Here is a 17,945-nt window from a genome sequence, read left to right as displayed (position 1 = left end):
GGGTCTCGAACCCGCGGGCTCAGGCGATCCGCTCACCTCAGCCTCCCAAAGGCGCGGGATTACAGGCTGAGCCACCAAGCCCGGCTTATTCGATATTATATACTGTACTATTGAATCGATGTCTTCAACTTATGGGTTAACTGCATTGATTTCACTTAATTTTGATGTCCATCCGTCAGATGTATTTCAGTCAAAATTATCCTCAGGCCTTATTTTCTTATAGTCTCATGGAGTTGTTTTGGTCAAAAAGACTTTATGAATTGCCCTTTTCAGCTTCCTTATTTTGTTTTATTTTTTATTTTAGAGTTGAGGGACACAGGTGGGAATTTGCTACATAAGTAGGCTGCATGCAGGTGCCGTCGGACTTCGAGCTGGTTTCTCTCCCCAGACAGTGGACCAGATACCCAGCATGTTCCCCCCAACAGCAGTGTCCAGCGTCTGTCCATCTCCCCTTGTGCTCGTGTGCCCAGCATTCGGGGCCCGCTTATGACTGAGAGCCTGCAGTATTCAGTTCTTTGTTTTGTGATAGTTCCCTTAGTATGATGGTCTCCAGCTGCATCCAAGTTGCTGTGAAGGCCATGATTTTGTTCTTTATGGACCTCCTTATTTTAAAAATGAAGATGAAGAGAGGCAGAGAGATTAAGTGACCTTGCCCGGGTCTTGTATCTAAGCAGTGATGGGTCTAGAGTTTCCCTTCAGAACTCTCAACTAGGTACTTCATTGCCTAATGCCAAATTGATTTTTTAGAAAAACAACAGTTTTCTTTAAAAAAAAAAAAAAATAGGCTGGGCTCAGTGGCCCAGCCTGTAATCCCAGCACTTTGGGATGCCGAGGCGAGTGGATAGCCTGAGGCCTTGAGTTCGAGACCAGCCTGGACAACTTGGCGAGACCTTGTCTCTACAATAACTAAAAATTTAGCTGGGCATGGTGGTGCGCACCTGTAGTTCTGGCTACTTGGAAGGCTGAGGCAGAAGGACCACCGGAGCCCAGCAGGTCGAGGCTGCCACTGCATTCCAGCCTGGGTGACGGAGCGAGATTCCAACTCAAAACAAACAAAAATAGACAAAAAATAATAATAATAAGGATCGAGCTCCCAGGACACAGTCCCATGAACGCCCCTCTGTTTTCCAGGTGAGCTCCTGGGTGACGTGGCTGATCCTCACGGCGGGCTCCATGGAGGAGAAGCGGGAAGTCTTCTCATATTTGGTGCACGTGGCCAAATGCTGCTGGAACATGGGCAACTACAACACCGTCATGGAGTTCTTGGCCGGCCTCAGGTACCGTCAGCGGGGACCAGCTCGCCAGCTGAGTGGCACTGAGTGACTCGCCCAGGGGGCCATATTGACCCCAGCCAGGCAGTGGGTAGTGATCACCTTGGGAAATGTGTTAGCTTGTTCCAGTGGCAAAAGCCCTGCGTCTCAAGATTCTGCAGGACTCAGTCCCCGTGGGCCAGTCACGATCCTGCTTCATGGTGCTTACTCAGAGGCCATGCTGCTGGCCAAGCTGAGTGAGGTCACCTGGTGGCATGGCCCCCTCAGCCCCACTGCTGACCTCTCTTCTTCCCTTCCTGCCCTGTAAGTCCTGCTGTTATCTGTCCCTTCCCACCTCTGCCTTATGAATTTCTCCAGCGCTGTCAGCTCCTGACTACCAACTGTACTTAGTCACAACGGTAGCCAGCATGGACAGTAGGTGTCCAGTGACGTGAGTACTCATCACACAATGCAGGACACTTACTGTGTTGTCAAGCGTTGGGCTAAGCATGATCCCTGCATGGTGTCTTTTTTAGTTCTCAAAACAGATTTTTGAGATAGATACTATGATTATTCCCACATCATACAAAAGAGGAAGCTACGTTTGAGAGGAGTAAAGTCATTCACCCAAGGTCGCCTGGCATGGCTGGGAGTGCAGGCAGCTTTGATGGCAGCGCCCGTGATCTTGACCCTGTGGTATCCTGCCCTTAGACCTTACCCATTGAGCTAGGAACAACATCGCCATGGTGTGGGTAAAATCTCTCACCTTACCCCTTCTCAGCCTCAATTACCTGGCATGAGGTAACTGATTTCACACATGGGGGAGGCAGCATGGGGTGTGAGAAAGAAGAACGTGAGTTATGGAGTTCAAGTAGTAGGGAATCGAATCCTGACTCACCCACGGAATAGCTGTGGTTTCTGGGCAAGTTGCTTGACCTCCCTGACCCTCAGTTTCTTCATCTGTAGAATGAGATGATACCAAAAAGCACCGGCCTCCTTAGGTAGGATTCAGTGAAATAATAGAAAGTGTTCGGCTTATACTAAGGCCCCAGAGAGCAAAACTCTTGCTGTTGTTAGGGTTTCCTGAGATCCACTGTCATGAATCTTACTTCAAAACATTATCTGGATTTTTTTTCTTTGATTCTCAAGGTTCCTTCTTAGCGGTTCTGGGTTGGGGGAGAAATGAAAACCCCCAGAGTTAGAATTTTTTCTTTGTCCTTCTGGGCTTTCTTAACTAAGGATGAACTCAAATGATCGTGTCATTGACATTGAAAATAGCCACGCAAATGCACCAGGCATGGCTCAAAAGAAAGAAAAAAATAGAAAAAAGAAAAGAAAAGAAAAGAAAACCTCTTGGAGAACAGGAGATGATTGATTTCTCTTTGTGACAAATTTTCAAAAAAAAAAACCCCTTGTTACCTTTTTTTGAAAGAGAAGAAAGGTCATAGTATGATTTTTAAAATCACTCTCTTTTGATTATGCTTATCATTCTGCATTTACCTGGCAAGCTGGTGCTGGCTGTTGGCCAGGGACTTCACTTTCTGTCCCCATGGACGTGGCTATCCTGACAGCACGGTGGCTGGTTCCTTCCACAGCGAACGATCCAGGACGGTGAGGCAGAACCTGCAACACTTTTATGCCCTAGCCTCAGGAATTGCGATTGCAGGCTGTCACGTCGCCATAGTGTGCCAGTCACAGAGGGCCAGCGACAGTTCCTTGTGGTGGGGATGACATAAAGTCATAGTACCAGAAGGTGTGGCCCATCGGAGGCCATCTGGGAGGCTGCTGGATTCTCTTGATACAAGAATGACCTCAGGATGGCCTGCGGAGGCCTAGGATGAAGGGGACTTTCAGATCCAACTTAGCTGAAGTTCAACATCCAAGAAGGCCAGAGAGCCAGGGGATGCCCTAGGACGAAGAGTCACCTCATACCAGGCTGGATGTCAACACTAGCCCCTGCACGTTTTGTCTTATATCCCAAACTCTCTGCCGCCCAGTTTCTTGTTCCTATATTCAGTTTTAAATGAAACTGATCGTTCCTGATAGATGGGCAAAAGTGGAAAAATAAATTGTACAAGGGGGCCCAAAACACCCCAAAATTTATTTATGAAAAAGTATGTGCTTATTCTTACATGTTCGATCACCTTCAAAGTACTCTCTGTCTGATGCAATACACCTCTTGAGATGCTTTTTCACTGCTCAAAACAGTTTTTGAACTCATCAATTTTGATGCCTTTAGTGCCTCTGCCATTTTTCGTGTCACCTCTTTCACGTTGCCAAAGCGTTTCCTTTGAGGACTCTTTTTCATCCAGAAGACCACCAAAAAAAGGTTGCTCGGGGCGAAATTGGGTGAATGGGCGGGTGGGGAACAATGGTCATGCTGTTTTTGATCAAAAACCGCTGAATACTCAGCGTGGGGTGGGCAGGTGCACTCGTAAATCACCCATCCTGAAATGGGCAAACGCGTTGAAAGAATCTCCAAAAAAAAAAAAAAAAGAAAATTCACTGAAGCCGAACGCAGCCTCTCACAGCAAATGCTACCTGGTACGCTGATGCTGATGGCTTCCTAGAACACTTACGCAGCTGGAGAAGCCTGGACTACAAGGGGCCTGCCCTCCCAAAGATAATTCTGCTTTTTTTAGGGTCCCCCTCGTATCTTTTTTTACCCTCTTTCTTCCAACTCAAAGTTCCTGCAGAAAAAGTAGACAGAGCCGGGCTCGGTGGCTCAGCCTGTAATCCCACGCCTTTGGGAGGCTGAGGTGAGTGGATTGCCTGAGCCTGCAGGTTCGAGACCCGCCTGGGCAACTTGGCGAGACCTCATCTCTACAATAAATCAAAAATTAGCCAGGCGTGGTAGCACACGCCTGGAGCTCCAGCTACTTGGAAGGCTGATGCGGAAGGATCGCCGGAGCCCAGCAGGTCGAAGCTGCGGTGACCGGGAGCGGCCACTGCACTCCAGTCTGGGTGACAGAGTGAGAATCCAACTCAAAAAAAAAAAAAAAAAAGTCATTGGGGGCCAGATCAGGTGAGCAGGGAGGGTGTTCCAATACTCCTAGCCACTCCCCCTGTTTTCCACCTTCCCCCATACCCCACTGCACCGTTAACTGAAAAATGCAGCATAACCTGCAGTCAGACATTCAGTCCTCACTCCCCAGGGGCCAGCTTGGAGGCCCTGGCCTCCCAGGCTCTCTCTGCTAGAGTCTCAACTTCAGGTATGCAGCCTTCTGAGAGAGCCCAGGTCTAATGCCTCAATCCACAGCGCCCACTCCTAAGCCCCAGGAAACACTCAACGCCTGGCCCCACCCCACCCCCAGCTCTGCAAATTCAGGACAGTCCACTGGAAGCTTCTCCCCCTCTTTGTCATCAGGCAGCTCCAGCCAGCCCCTCATCCATAGGCAAGAGTCACACACCTGTCCGTGAGAGGCACAGACTGCCCAGGACACAGGTCAGCGTCTCCATGGAGTTCACTCTCCCCTTGCCCCCGGGGTGATTCTCCTTTTTCTCACACATGTCCCTCCTGCAACTCTCTCTAAATAAATTTCTTCGAAGATCCCGTTCCCCTTCCTGGGCGGAAGGAGGGTGGGAGACCAGGGAGGGCAGTGCAGTGGACACCTACTTATGACGGCCTGACACCTCTCTTCAGAAGGTGTGGGACAGGGATCTCAGCAGGAGTTTCAGAACCGGGAAAGTTCCATTTAACATGTCATCGTGCAGCCATCGCTTTACTAAATTCTGGGTTGACTACGTGGTTCTTTGAGCCACGGTCGCCATATTTTCCTAGCTTTGGCCCCCTCCCCTACCTTGGGGAAGTGAATCTCTTCTCTCTTTCCAATTGCCAAATAATTCTATTTTCCAATCTAAAAAAACACGCATCTCATTACGCAAATGATACTTTAAGACAAGATCAAGGTCCCCCCCAAATGGGACATGAGTGACCTCATGTCAATGTTTGATTCCGTGAAAAGCAATTCAACTAAAGAGGCCAAAACAGCAGGCTTCTCGAAGGGACTGGCTTAATCCAAGGATAATATTGAGAAGATTGAGAGGAGTGGATGGGTCAGGTTTTCCACAATCACCCATCAGTATCTGGACAAGCCCTGCTACCCACCACGTTCCCCTTTCAGTCACAACTGCCAAAAAACCTCAAGCCTCTGTGCCATAGCCAGAGTCCATTAACTCATCGCAAATGCCTGTTTTTGTTTGTCTGACCTATTTAATTTTATGTTGTAATTTACAAGAGTTATATTATTTGGAAAAGTAGGTGGAGATAGGAATCCTAAATAAATACTAACAAGCAAAGGACACTTAGGTAAAAAGAGTCCGGCCTCAGTCTGCAATCCCAGCACTTTGGGAGGCCGAGGCGAGTGGATTGCCTGAGCCCGTGGGTTCTAGACCAGCCCGGGCAACTTGGCGAGACCTCGTTTCTACGATAAATCAAAAAATTAACCAGACGTGGTAGCGTGCGCCTGTAGTTCCGACTACTTGGAAGGCTGAGGTAGAAAGATTGCTGGAGCCCAGCAGGTCAACACTGGGGTAGCCGTGAGTGTGTCACTGCACTCCAGCCTGGGTGACAGAGTGAGACTCCAACTCAAAAAAAAAAAAGAATATAAAAAGAACGTATTTGTATGACATTTAGACTATTGCTGTAAACTATATTATGTCTCCTTCCATCTGAAAAATGTTGCAAGGCACAGCGTGTCATGCCTGTCATCTCAGTACTTTGGGAGGCTGAGGTAGGAGGAACGCTTGAGGCCAGGAGTTCGAGACCAGACTGGGCCACAGAATGAGACCCTGTCTCTACTCCCCAAAGTAATTAATATTTTTAAAGTGTCATTTGCCCGCAACAGGTCAAGAAAAGTCTTAAAGATGTGGCAGTTTATGGACCAGTCTGACATCGAGACCATGAGGAGCCTGAAGGACGCGATGGCCCAGCATGAGTCGTCCTGCGAGTACAGGAAGGTGGTGACGCGGGCCCTGCACATCCCTGGCTGCAAGGTGGTTCCCTTCTGCGGGGTCTTTCTGAAGGAGCTCTGCGAAGCGCTTGACGGCGCCTCGGGCCTCATGAAAATCTGCCCACGATACAATGCCCAAGAAGAGACGTTAGAGGTGAGGCCATTCCCAATCCTCAGGGTCCGAGGACTCACAATTGTTCCCCCACCCCTCCCCCTGTGTCATCAGGCCCTGTCTGTACTCACTGATGGGAGAAGCGGTCACTAACGGAGCCCAGGTTTCACAGTTACGCTTTTCCTGGGTAGCACAAAGGTCTGTGAAAGTTCTGGAGAGAAGAACACCGACTGGCACGGCTAGAGGCTTAATTTAGGCATACTGTGTAGGTACAGATGAAAAGGGTGTTGTTTCTAACTTTTCTGACAGGTTTGTCTTATTGGGTGGAAATATCTGGGGCCAGGGAACAAAGAAAGCCAAATGACAACATTAACTTTTCCACACCAGGAAAGAGGGAAGGGGGGAAGTCGACGCTGCCTTCTTTTCAGGTTTTATGGGGACGTCGGAGCCTCGTCTAAAGAAAGTTCTGGCCAGGCACGCGGTGGATCACACCTGTAATCCTAGCACTTTGGGAGGTCGAGGTAGGAGGATCACTTGAGGCCAGACATTCAAGGACAGCATGGGCAACATAGCGAGATCCCGTATTTGCGGGAAAAAAAAGTTTTAAAATTAGCCAGGCATGGTGGCATGTACCTGTAAGTCCCACTACTCAGGAGGCTGAGGGAGGAGCCCAGAAATTGAGGCTGCAGTGAGCTATAGTTAATTACACCACTGCACTCCAGCTTGGGCAATGGAGTGAGACCCTATCTGTAATAAATGAATGAATTAATTAAATAAGTAAAGATGAGCTCCAGGCTCCTGATCAAAGGTGCCTCAATTCTCTCACGTCTATTGCTTCGCTCTCCAACTCCCAGAGTGGGAAGCATGGTATGAACTTTGACCCGGGACATTAGACAAGGAGGGAAGGGGCATTGAAAAACTGCAGGGAAGAGCTAAGGAAACTTCTCTCTAAGGTGTTCAAAAGTTTGGCCGAAGCCGGGCTCGGTGGCTCAGCCTGTAATCCCATGCCTTTGGGAGGCTGAGGTGAGTGGATTGCCTGAGCCGGCGGGTTCGAGACCCACCTGGGCAGCGAGACCTCATCTCTACAATAAATCAAAAAATCATCCGGGCGTGGTAGCGCGTGCCTGTAATTCCGGCTACTCGGAAGGCTGAGGCAGAAGGATCGCCGGAGCCCAGCAGGTCGAGGCTGCGGTGGCCGGGAGCGGCCACTGCACTCCAGTCTGGGTGACAGAGTGAAACTCCAACTCAAAAAAAAAAAAAATAGTTTGGCCAGATGTGGTGGTTCACACCTGTAATCCCAGCACTTTGGAGACTGAGGCAGGAGGATTGTTTGAGCCCAGGAGTTGGAGACCAGTCTGGGCAACACAGCTAGAACTAGTCTCTACAAAAAACTTTAAAAATTAGCTGAGTGTGATGGCATACGCCTGTAGTCCCAGCTACCTGGGAGGCTGAGGCAGAAGGATTGCCTGAACCCAAGAGGTCGAGGCTTCAGTGAGCCGTGATCCATGCCGCTGGACTCCAACCTAGGGGAGAGAGTTTGGCCCTGACTCGAAAACATATATAAGTAGAAATAAATTTTAAAAAATGAAAGAAGGGGCTAGAATTGAAAGAGCTTTTTGGAGAGGTTGAGAAGTCCCTTACCAGGAAGTCCCACCCAAATCCAGGGTCATTCATATGATGGTGAGAGAACCCACTACTCACCTTCTCTCTCTCTCTCTCTCTCTCTCTCTCTCTCTCTGTCTCTCTGTCTCTCTCTGTCTCTGTCTCTCTCCCTCTCTCTCCTCCCCCCCCACACATGCTCACGAACACCCCTTCTCATGGACATGGAAACACTCTCCTCACTTCAGCCTCTTTGTGTCACTGGGAAACAAAGGCATCACCTGGCATCAGGCAGATGTGAGAGCCCTTGGCCACCAGCATCTCTCTGTCTCATGAGCTGGGATAAAAAAGCAAGGAAAGGAAATCCTCCCTGGGTTCACCCACTTCAGCTCTCTTGGGTCTTAGGCCACATCCCTTGGCCCAGATGCAGCTCTCGTTTCTGATGAGAGAAGCTTCCTGAGCAACAGTACAAATGATTAGCAATTAAAAACCACCAAGGGGCCAGGTGCAGTGGCTCACACCTACAATCCCAGCACTTTGGGAGGCTGAGCCCAGAGGTTCGAGACCAGCCTGGGCAACTTGGTAAGACCTCATCTCTACAATAAATCAAGAAAAATTAGCTGGGCATGGTGGCACACACCTGTAGATCCAACTACTTGGAAGGATCACCTGAGCCCAGGCGGTGGAGGCTGCAGTGGCTGTGAGCGTGCCACTGTACTCCAGCCTGGGCAACAGAGTGAGACTCCAATTTAAAAAAAAAAAACACCAAGGAGGCCAGGCACGGTGGCTCACACCTGTAATCCCAGCACTTTGGGAGGCTGAGGCAGGAGGATTGCTTGAGACCAGGAGTTCAAAACCAGCCTGGGCTACATAGCGAGCTCCCATCTCTTCTTTTATAAATAGAAGGAAAAAAAACCCACCAAGAAACCACTGTGTTACTGTAGGATTTATAAGCAATGAAGCGAAACATCACCTTTACTTGGTGTTTTCCTTGGACCCAGGTCATTTCATCTGGTTCCACAGAATAGTATACTTTTGTCGTGGTTTTTCTCAATTCTCACCCAAGGATAAAATAACCCTGCCCTTCTCTGCAAAGGGGTTAAGCTTCTCCTCGGGGAGTTCTGAAATGATATTGTTTTTTTGTTTTGTTTTAAATTCAAAGTGGAGTGTTGATTCCTAGAGGGTTTAAAGTTGTCTCAATGGAAACAAGGGTGAGTTTTGGTATTTCATGTGGTGAAATGAAGCAATGTTTTTCCTGGAGGTTCTTGTTTTCTTTTCAATAAAACAGGCACACATGCCATTATTTATTACTATGATGATTTCGCTTCCCTAGCCAAGTAGGTTATGTGGACACATGATATATCGAGTTGCCGTAGCACCGTCTCCATATGTTTTCCTGTAGTTTGTAGCAGATTACAGCGGACAAGATCATTTCTTACAACGCGTGGGACAAAACGGCTTGAAGAATTCGGAGAAGGAGTCCACTGTCAACAGCATTTTTCAGGTCATCAGGAGCTGCAGCCGAAGTCTGGAGACCGAAGGGGAGGATAAGCCCAGTGAGGAAGACAGCTCCAGGAAAAGTTCCCTGAAGGATAGAACCCGATGGCAGTAAGTTTTGTGTGTAAGAACAGGGGACACTCATTGCTTCTTTGTTCCTGTTGATGGATCTTTTTCCTGGGTCAGTTTCGCTTCAGATAGACGTGTCATCAAAACCCTTTTATCATTAAGACATGCTATTTTATCTTCACACTTGATCAATTCTGAGTTAGAACTTACCTTTCTTCTTTCACTACTGTGAAAATTAAAATTACTGCTCATATTCAACTTCTTGCCCTCTGTTATCCTTAAAAAAAAGAAAAAAGAAAAAAAAGAACCTAGGAGCTCATGCCTATAATCCATGCCTATAACCTCCGCTTTGAGAGGCCAAGGCGGGAGGATCTATTGAGCTCAGGAATTTGAGATCAGCCTAGGCAACATAATGAGGCTCCGCTGCCATCTCTACAAAAAATTAAAAACTTAGCCAGGTTTGGTGGCCCGTACCTGTATTTCCAGCTACTCGGAGGCTAAGGCAGGAGGATCTCTGGAGCCCCAGGAATTTGTGATCAGCCTAGGCAACATAGTAAGAGCCTGTCTCTACAAAAAAATAAATAAAATTAGCCAGGTGTGGTGGCACATACCTGTGTTTCCAGCTGCTCCAAGACTAAGGCAGAAAGATCACTTGAGACCAGGAATTTGAGACTGCAGTGAGCTGTGATCGCACCACTGCCCTCCAGCCTGGGCAACAGAGTAAGATTCTGACTAAAAAAAAATTTACAATAAAATCTAGGGCTATCCTGCTGTTTCTAAAAACTCAATAAATTAAATTGCAAGAGTAGAACAGTGATCTTTTATTTTGTCGTCTTGCTAACAGTATTTTTTATTCATTCCTGGATAGGCCCCAGGGTGGGTATTACAATATTTTTAAGTGGGTCTAGGGTGATACCCAGCAATCAGCAGTTTCATCAGCTTCCCCCAAGCTCTAGGTGATTCTAAGTCAGAAGGCTCAAGGCTCTCGCATGGAAAAGTACTGCTCTGTGAGGCGCCACTCACACAAAGCGTCAGCGGCTTTGGAATCGTTCAGTCGTTGTAGTTGTTCAGAGAGTATATGACAGTTTCTCACTCATAGGTTGACATTCGTGGCAGTTTACCAGAATGAACTATCCACAAATAAGCACATCTGTAGGTATTGGTGTACATATCTACCTCTTCCCAGAAAAGATTTTGTAGATGCTTATAAGAATAAGTATGAATGATTGAGGATGTTAAAGAAAAGGATAAGAAAAAATAAAACCTGCAAAAAATGTTTACTATACAGTCTGCCCAGGAACTAGATTTTTGTACTGAGATCTTAGTGGCCAGAGGAAAGAGGAAATCACAATTCATTACAAGTTTCACAATATTTGTAAGAAAAATCAAACAGATGTTTGGAAGAAGAATGCCTTTTCTTCATACTGAGATCTGGCTGAAATTCCTTCCTTAAGTCCTGCTATTAAAGATACATCAGCTTAGAAGAGATAGAATAATGAATTTCATATGGTGTGTTTTTATGACGACCTTCATTTGGGATTGTGTGTGTGGGTGTGGGTGCTATTTAAAGGTATCAGCCTTTCTAAAATATCTTCAAGAGTCCCAGAGGCCCAGACTCTAGACCTTATTTTTGTTTTTGAGTCAGAGTCTCATTCTGTCGCCCAGGCTGGAGGGCAGTGGTACGCTCATGGCCACTGCAGCCTCGACTTGCTGGACTCAAGTGATCCTTCTGCTTCAGCCTTCCAAGTAGCTGGAGCTACAGGCGTGCGCCACCACGCCCGGCTAACTTTTTTTGATTTATTGTAGAGATGAGGTCTCACCAAGTTGTCCAACTGATCTCAAACCCCTGGACTCAGGCAATCCTCCTGCCTCGGCCTCCCAAAGTGCTGGGATTACAGGCATGAGCCACTGTGCCTGGCCTCTAGAATATTCTTTCACCACCCGAGTTTCGTCGAGTGATAAATTTCTTGCATCTTTCCATCCCTCTCACGAAATGTTTATTTCCAATGTTCTGCCTATTGTCTTGTTCTCGTCCTAACTGTTTTATCATCTACATCCTAAGAACATTTCTCTTGCACTCCCCATTTGCCAGACCCTGCTGTAAGCACTCCTAAGAGTAGAGAAAAACACAGAATGCCTTTTTCAAAAGTCATTCTGAAATCCTCGCTTTGAAACCTACGTACCAGGAATAGCTTCCTTACCTCAAGGAACTGGTGGTCTGAAAGGAACCTTTGAATACACCAGATTAGGGGTGGGGTGTTAGTAGAGTTCACTGAAATCAGATCAGCAAGCACTGTTTCCGGGACCCTCTGCTGGGACTTGGGAACCCATTCCTGATTCAGAGTCCCACGTTAAAATGCCCCGGGCTGGCTTGTGTGTGGCAAAAACATGGGGACATCCTGAAGCCCAGCTGAATGGAGCTTTATTAATCTGGCTGAAGCAAAGACTCTTACAAACAGTAACCTCCAGCTCCCGTTCATGGGGCAACCACCAACCCCATGAACTTTACAGCAGAGAAAGCAGGGGCAATGTCGTGGCACTTTGGTTCACCCCACCTATAAGGGGCTCTTAGAATTCTCAACTCTCTCAGCCCCTCCTGCCAGAAAACCCACTAGAAGCATTCACAGAAATCTCAAAAAAGTGATCATAAAAAGTTCAAGACCTCAGCAGGAAAGGAGCAAGTTTGAGAGAATCTCAGGATGTCAGTGGGGTTTTAAGGTAAGCGTGTCTAACTTCTGTACAGATGAAGTGATGCCCAGAGCGCTATCTCAGTAATAAATAGCAGAGCTGGGGCATGAGCCTGACCATGTGTTCAGCTGCAAGGTGAGACCCTTTGTCCTGTGATGGTCTGTGATGGTTAAGGAATTTCTTCTTTTTTGTTCGTTGTTGTTTTTTTGTTTTGGGGGTCTTGCTCTGTTGTCCAGGCTGGAGTGCAGAGGCACAAACACTGCTCACTGTGGCCTCAAACTCCTGGCCTCAAACAATCCTCCTGCCTCAGCCTCCTCAGCAACTGGGACCATGGGCATGCCGCCACACCCAGTTAATTTTGTTATTTTTTAAGAGATGGGTTCTCACTGCTGCCCAGGCTGGGAGGCATCTCTTTTGACAGGAGAGGGGCTAACCCTCAGCTTCTTCTTTTTATGTCTAGTTCCTGTAGATTAAGATCATCTGAATTCTACAAATATTCCAGTGATGTTTTCCTGTGGCCTCTAATGCTCATTGATGATGACTTTTTAAATTTCCCAACATAAAGATGAATACGCTGTGCCTGTGAAAGGCATGGAGATGTAAAAGTGGCAGGTAACATCAGTGGGAGGAAATGGAAATTAGGAACATTAAGGTGGGAAGAGAAGAGCATGGGTCATGCAGGAGCTGCAGGCTCTTATTGTCATCACTGTCACCGCTGTCGCCCCTCTTTGGCGTGCCACAGTTCAAGAAGATTTGTGCATTTGGAGGAATGCGATAGACTAGGTAAAGAGTTCAGACGGAGACTTCAGGTGGCAACTGCTTGAGTCGATCAGGAACTCAGACCTCACAATCTCATTGCCTGGAACTGAATCTTGTCCCCACCGCTTTCTGTGTGTGTCATCTGAGTAGGTAACTTTAGTTTACTAAGCCTCAGTTTTGTCATCTGTAAAATGGGAATGCAGCATCGCTTCATAGGGATTCTGTGAGGGTTCTAGGAGACCATGCATATCAATTAAGCAAAGTGGATGGCTTATTGTAAGCGCCATGCAAATGGTGACTGTTTTTGACACCCTCACATGCTTCACATGCCAAGCTGAGGCTCTGGGGGGCTTGAGCATATAGGTGTGGGCAACCTTGGCATCAGACACCTTTCAGGGGCACCCCTCAGTCACACTCCCCTCCCTTACTGCAAAGAGTTGTGTTCTGTGCCTTAGAGACTTGTCTGGGACCAGGGCAGTGGCTCAAGCCTGTCATCCCAGCACTTTGGGAGGCCGAGGCGAGAGGACTGCCTGAGCCCGCGGGTTTGAGACCCGCCTGGGCAACATGGTGAGACCTTGTCTCTACAAGAAATCAAAAAATTAGCCAGATGTGGTAGTGCGCACCTATAGTTCTGGCTACTTGGAAGGCTGAGGGAGAAGGATCGCCGGAGCCCAGCAGCTTGATGCTGGAGTGGCCGCGAGTGTGCCATTGCACTCTAGTCTGGCAACGGAGTGAGACTCCAACTAAAAAAAAAAAAAAGACTTGTCTGGAAGATAATCCAACCCCACTGGGATAGGAAAAAAAAGATGCCTGTTCTCAAATATTTGTCACAGCACTAGTCACAATAGCAAAGCAAAGATGGCAGAGATATGGGGCTAGGTGCAGTAGCTCACACCTATGATCCCAGCTCTTTGGAAGGCCAAGGTGGGAGCATCACTTGAGCTCAGGAGTTCAAGACCAGCCTGGGCAACATAGCTAGCCCTCAATTTTTAAAAAAAGATACAGCGTCAACCCAAATGTCCATGGTAGCATCAAGAAAATGTGATATATCTACACAATGAAATACTATTTCACCATAAAGAAGAATGAAATCATGTCTTTTGCAGCAACATGGGTGGAACTGGAGGTCATTACCTTAAGTGAAACAAGCCAGGATCAGAAAGTCAAATACTGGATATTCTCACTCACAAGTGGATGCTATAAAATGAGTACCTGTGGACATAAAGTGTATGTTGGGGTCCGGATAGGGTGAGGGTGGATGGATGGGGAACGAGAGGCACAGCGGAGAGGGGCACAGCACCGCCAGAACCGGCAAGCCAGAGGTGCACGCTGGCAACTCAGAGATCTGAGTAAATACAAAGAATTGCAACACACAAAGAGGTGAGAGAAATAAGATTTATTGAAGAAACGTTGCCGGGCTCGGTGGCTCAGCCTGTAATCCCACGCCTTGGGAGGCTGAGGTGAGTGGATTGCCTGAGCCCGTGGGTTTGAGACCCGCCTGGGCAGCGAGACCTCATCTCTACAATAAATCAAAAATTAGCTGGGCATGGTAGCGCGCACCTGTATTTCCAGCTACTCGGAAGGATCGCCAGAGCCCCGCAGGTGGAGGCTGCGGTAGCCGGGAGTGGCCACTGCACTCCAGTCTGGGCGACAGAGTGAGATTCCAACTCAAAAAAAAAAAAAAAAAAAAAAGAAAAGTTTGCTCTCCACAGATAGACAGAAGTCCCCCAAAGCTCTGGCTTAAATCCTTTTCCTTGGAGATGTTGCAATCAGGTAGATGTGACTGCCATGACTTCCTTATCGACCACCTGTGGATGTCTTGGAGAACCTGTGACACAGACCCACTAATGTCCGCCCACATTATCATAGCTCCTAGAGAAGGGCGTGACAAGGATTCTAATCCTCCTGCACCTTCCCAAATGACATTCCTTAGAGCTAATGGAGGGTGCACCTCCCCTTATCTCCTAGGCATTCCCAGTGGGTAGCTTCGGGGGATCCTTGGTTTCCCTGTAGACAATGCCCAATTTACTGGAAGATGAATCCCCACCTGCTCTCCCTCTGAGCAATCATAACTTTGTAATTACAAGTTTCATGCCTTTAACAATCCTTGCCCAACGCATGGGGTCTTAGGCCTTGTAAATTCCCTTTACTCTAGGCGAACTTGATTGCCCCTATGAGATACCTCTGATACCTGGCACCAGGAAGTCTGTTTCCGAAAAGACAAAGTCGGTAAAGTTAATTTTACCTAAAGTGTGCATTTCTCCAAAACATAGCTTCTACTTTCTCATCATTGTGTCAGGATTTAAGAACAAGATGAAAAATGGCTTCCCACTCTCAGTCTGTCCTTTCAGTGTGGATGATAGACAGTGGAGAATGCAAAGGGTGAGGGGAATGGGGCGGGGTAGAGGCTGAGAAATAACTTTATGGATACAATGTGCATTATCCTGGTGGGGGATACTAAAAGTCCTCACTTGGCCACCACACATGTATGCATGTGACAAAATTGCACTTGTCCCCTGTAGATTTATGTACATTTTTTTTTTTGAGTTGGAGTCTCACTCTGTCACCCAGACTGGAGTGCAGTGGCCACTCCTGGCCACCGCAGCCTCGACCTGCTGGACTCCAACGATCCTTCCGCCTCAGCCTTCCAAGTAGCTGGAACTACAGGCATGCGCTACCATGCCCGACTAATTTTTTATTTATTGTAGCAATGAGGTCTCGCCAAGTTGCCTAGGCGGGTCTCGAACCCTCAGGCTCAGGCAATTCATATGTACATTTTTTAAAAGGAAAAAAAAAGAAGCTGGGTGGATCATGTCTGTAATCGCAGCACTTTGGGAGACAGAGGTGAGGGGATTGCCTGAGCCCAGGGGTTTGAGACCAGCCTGGGCAACTTGGTGAGACCTCGTCTCTACAGTAAATCCAAAATTAGCCGGGTGTGGTGGTGCATGCCTGTGGTTCCAACTACTTGGAAGACTGAGGCAGAAGGATCACCTTAGCCCAGTGGGTGGAGGCTGCGGTAGACGTGAGCGTGCCACTGTACTCCAGCCTGGGTGACAGGGTGAAACTCCAACTCAAAAAACAAACAAAAAAGAGCATTAAATGACAAAAAAAAAAGCATAAGAAAGTAGACTATCTGAGAAAAGACAGTAGTTACCAGGACTTACCACACACACACACACACACACACACACACACACACACACACACACACACACACACACACACACACGTACACGCATGTAGATGCCCAAAATAGTAAGATGATAGGAAACTGATCAGTTATTCTCCACGGGGAAGGGTGCAGACTAGTCCCACCCTTCCCAACACCCGCCCTTCATGTGTATTTAACTGCTGCAGCCCAGCTCAGACCTTCACAGAGTCTCACCCCGGCTTTGCTGGGGACACCTGTGACCCTCTGTCTCTCTCCCTTCTCATCTCCTGGGCCAACACCTGAGGCCTGTCCTGATCTGCGATTTGTAACAACACAAGCCACTTTCTGTGCAATATTCACTTCAGGCTTGTTCATCCAATTAAATCCCAACTTACAACTTGATACCGTTTTCACAGAGAAGTAATATTGGTATGAAGGACTGTGTCTCTAACACTAACTTAGTAAACATAATCCAGACGGTAATAAAAATGTTAGCCTACGTTTGAGCAAACACTATCCTAAATACTTAACAGATATTAACGATTTAATCGTCACAGCATTTCCATTTTACTCAGGATCTCACAGCTAGCAGGGCCTGGAATTAAATTCAGATGTATTAGTTTCAAAATCCACTCAGATGTAATTTAGAGCCTGTCCGTAGTTGAAGAAGGTGCTAGACTAATTAAGAGCAATAATTTTCCAGAAGAGAGCTTTATAAACCCAAGATTGTATTACAAAGCACAGCCAGAGCAGTGGCTCATGTCCATAATCTCAGCATTTTGGGAGGCTGAGGTGGGAGAATTGCTTGAGGCTAGGAGTTCAAGACTAGCCTAGGCAAAATAGCAAGACCTCGTCTTTGCAAAAAACAAAACCAAAAAAAATGAATAAAAATAAGGCAGGTGTAATAATGCATGCCTGTAGTCCCAGCTACTTGGGAGGCTGAGGTGGAAGGATCGCCTGAGCCCAGGAGTTTGAAATTGCGGTGAGCCGTGATGGTGCCACTGCACTCCAGCCTTGGCAAAGAGTGGGACCTTGACTCAAATAAATAAATAATTAAATTTAGGCATGTGTATCACTTGTGTTCAAGTAATCATGTCACATTTGCAGAAAGTAATGAACCCTTACAAAGAAAATACATAATCAGGTTGACAAATAGCCCTTTATCACCGAATATAAGATTTCCAACAGGCAACATCAGAAAAGGCTTATCTGTCAGTTTTTGGTTTCTGACTGCAGGGACTACCAAAGCTTTTCAGGGGCAGGACAAACACCTTCCTTCTACATTCTTTCCCATTCCTCTCCTTGAGACATACAACCTAAATTTGGCAAGGTAGTTTCCTTGCTGGTAACCACATCTTTGATCTTTCATTAATGTGGTTTGGGTCCCAAATAACTCTGAGCATTTCAACTTATTCCTTCTCATAACCCCACAGGAAATTACCTCCTGAGAGAATCAGGCACAGAATTGCATCAAATTCACTGTATCGTCTCAGAGACAAAGGCTACTCGTTTCCGGGATGAAATGAACTTATTTCATTACAAACAATTGTCAATTTTATTTTGAGCATTAGTCCCTGGAAGACTGCTTTTTAATGGGATAATTACCATCTGGCATTGGTTCTTTTCACGTTTGAACATGACAACTGTCTCCAAGAGAGTCACCGTCCCCTCTCTCCCAGCTTACATCAACTCTGAGCGGCAGAAACAGGTTCCAGAAAAGTCTTTGAATTTTTCTTTCCAGACTCTTTTTCATAAGGATTGTAGTTTCTTACTGGAAAATGCTTGATTTCATTCAGAACTCAAAATGAAATATGGGAAACACATTTGTCTGGCTAAATTAGTCAGAAGCTCTAATGTCCACATTAACG

General features: G+C 47.0%; 1 protein-coding gene across 2 annotated transcripts in view; it reads left to right on the top strand.

Moving 5' to 3' along the window:
* Positions 1-17,945, top strand: part of PLCE1 (phospholipase C epsilon 1) — a 352,472-nt gene that overhangs the window by 228,790 nt on the left and 105,737 nt on the right. For both annotated transcript variants that reach the window (XM_008074585.2, XM_008074587.1), the window contains exons 4-6: positions 1,132-1,277; positions 6,098-6,356; positions 9,316-9,521. In XM_008074585.2, coding sequence (XP_008072776.1) covers positions 1,132-1,277; positions 6,098-6,356; positions 9,316-9,521 — 611 coding nt within the window. The remainder of the gene's footprint in view (positions 1-1,131; positions 1,278-6,097; positions 6,357-9,315; positions 9,522-17,945) is intronic.

Source organism: Carlito syrichta, unplaced genomic scaffold (genome assembly GCF_000164805.1).
Source record: "Carlito syrichta isolate Samal-C Ts95f unplaced genomic scaffold, Tarsius_syrichta-2.0.1 Scaffold316493, whole genome shotgun sequence".
In the NCBI taxonomy this organism is placed as follows: domain Eukaryota; kingdom Metazoa; phylum Chordata; class Mammalia; order Primates; family Tarsiidae; genus Carlito; species Carlito syrichta.
The sequence above is the reverse complement of the archived record's forward strand: the minus strand, read 5'-3'. Positions and strand labels throughout refer to the sequence as shown.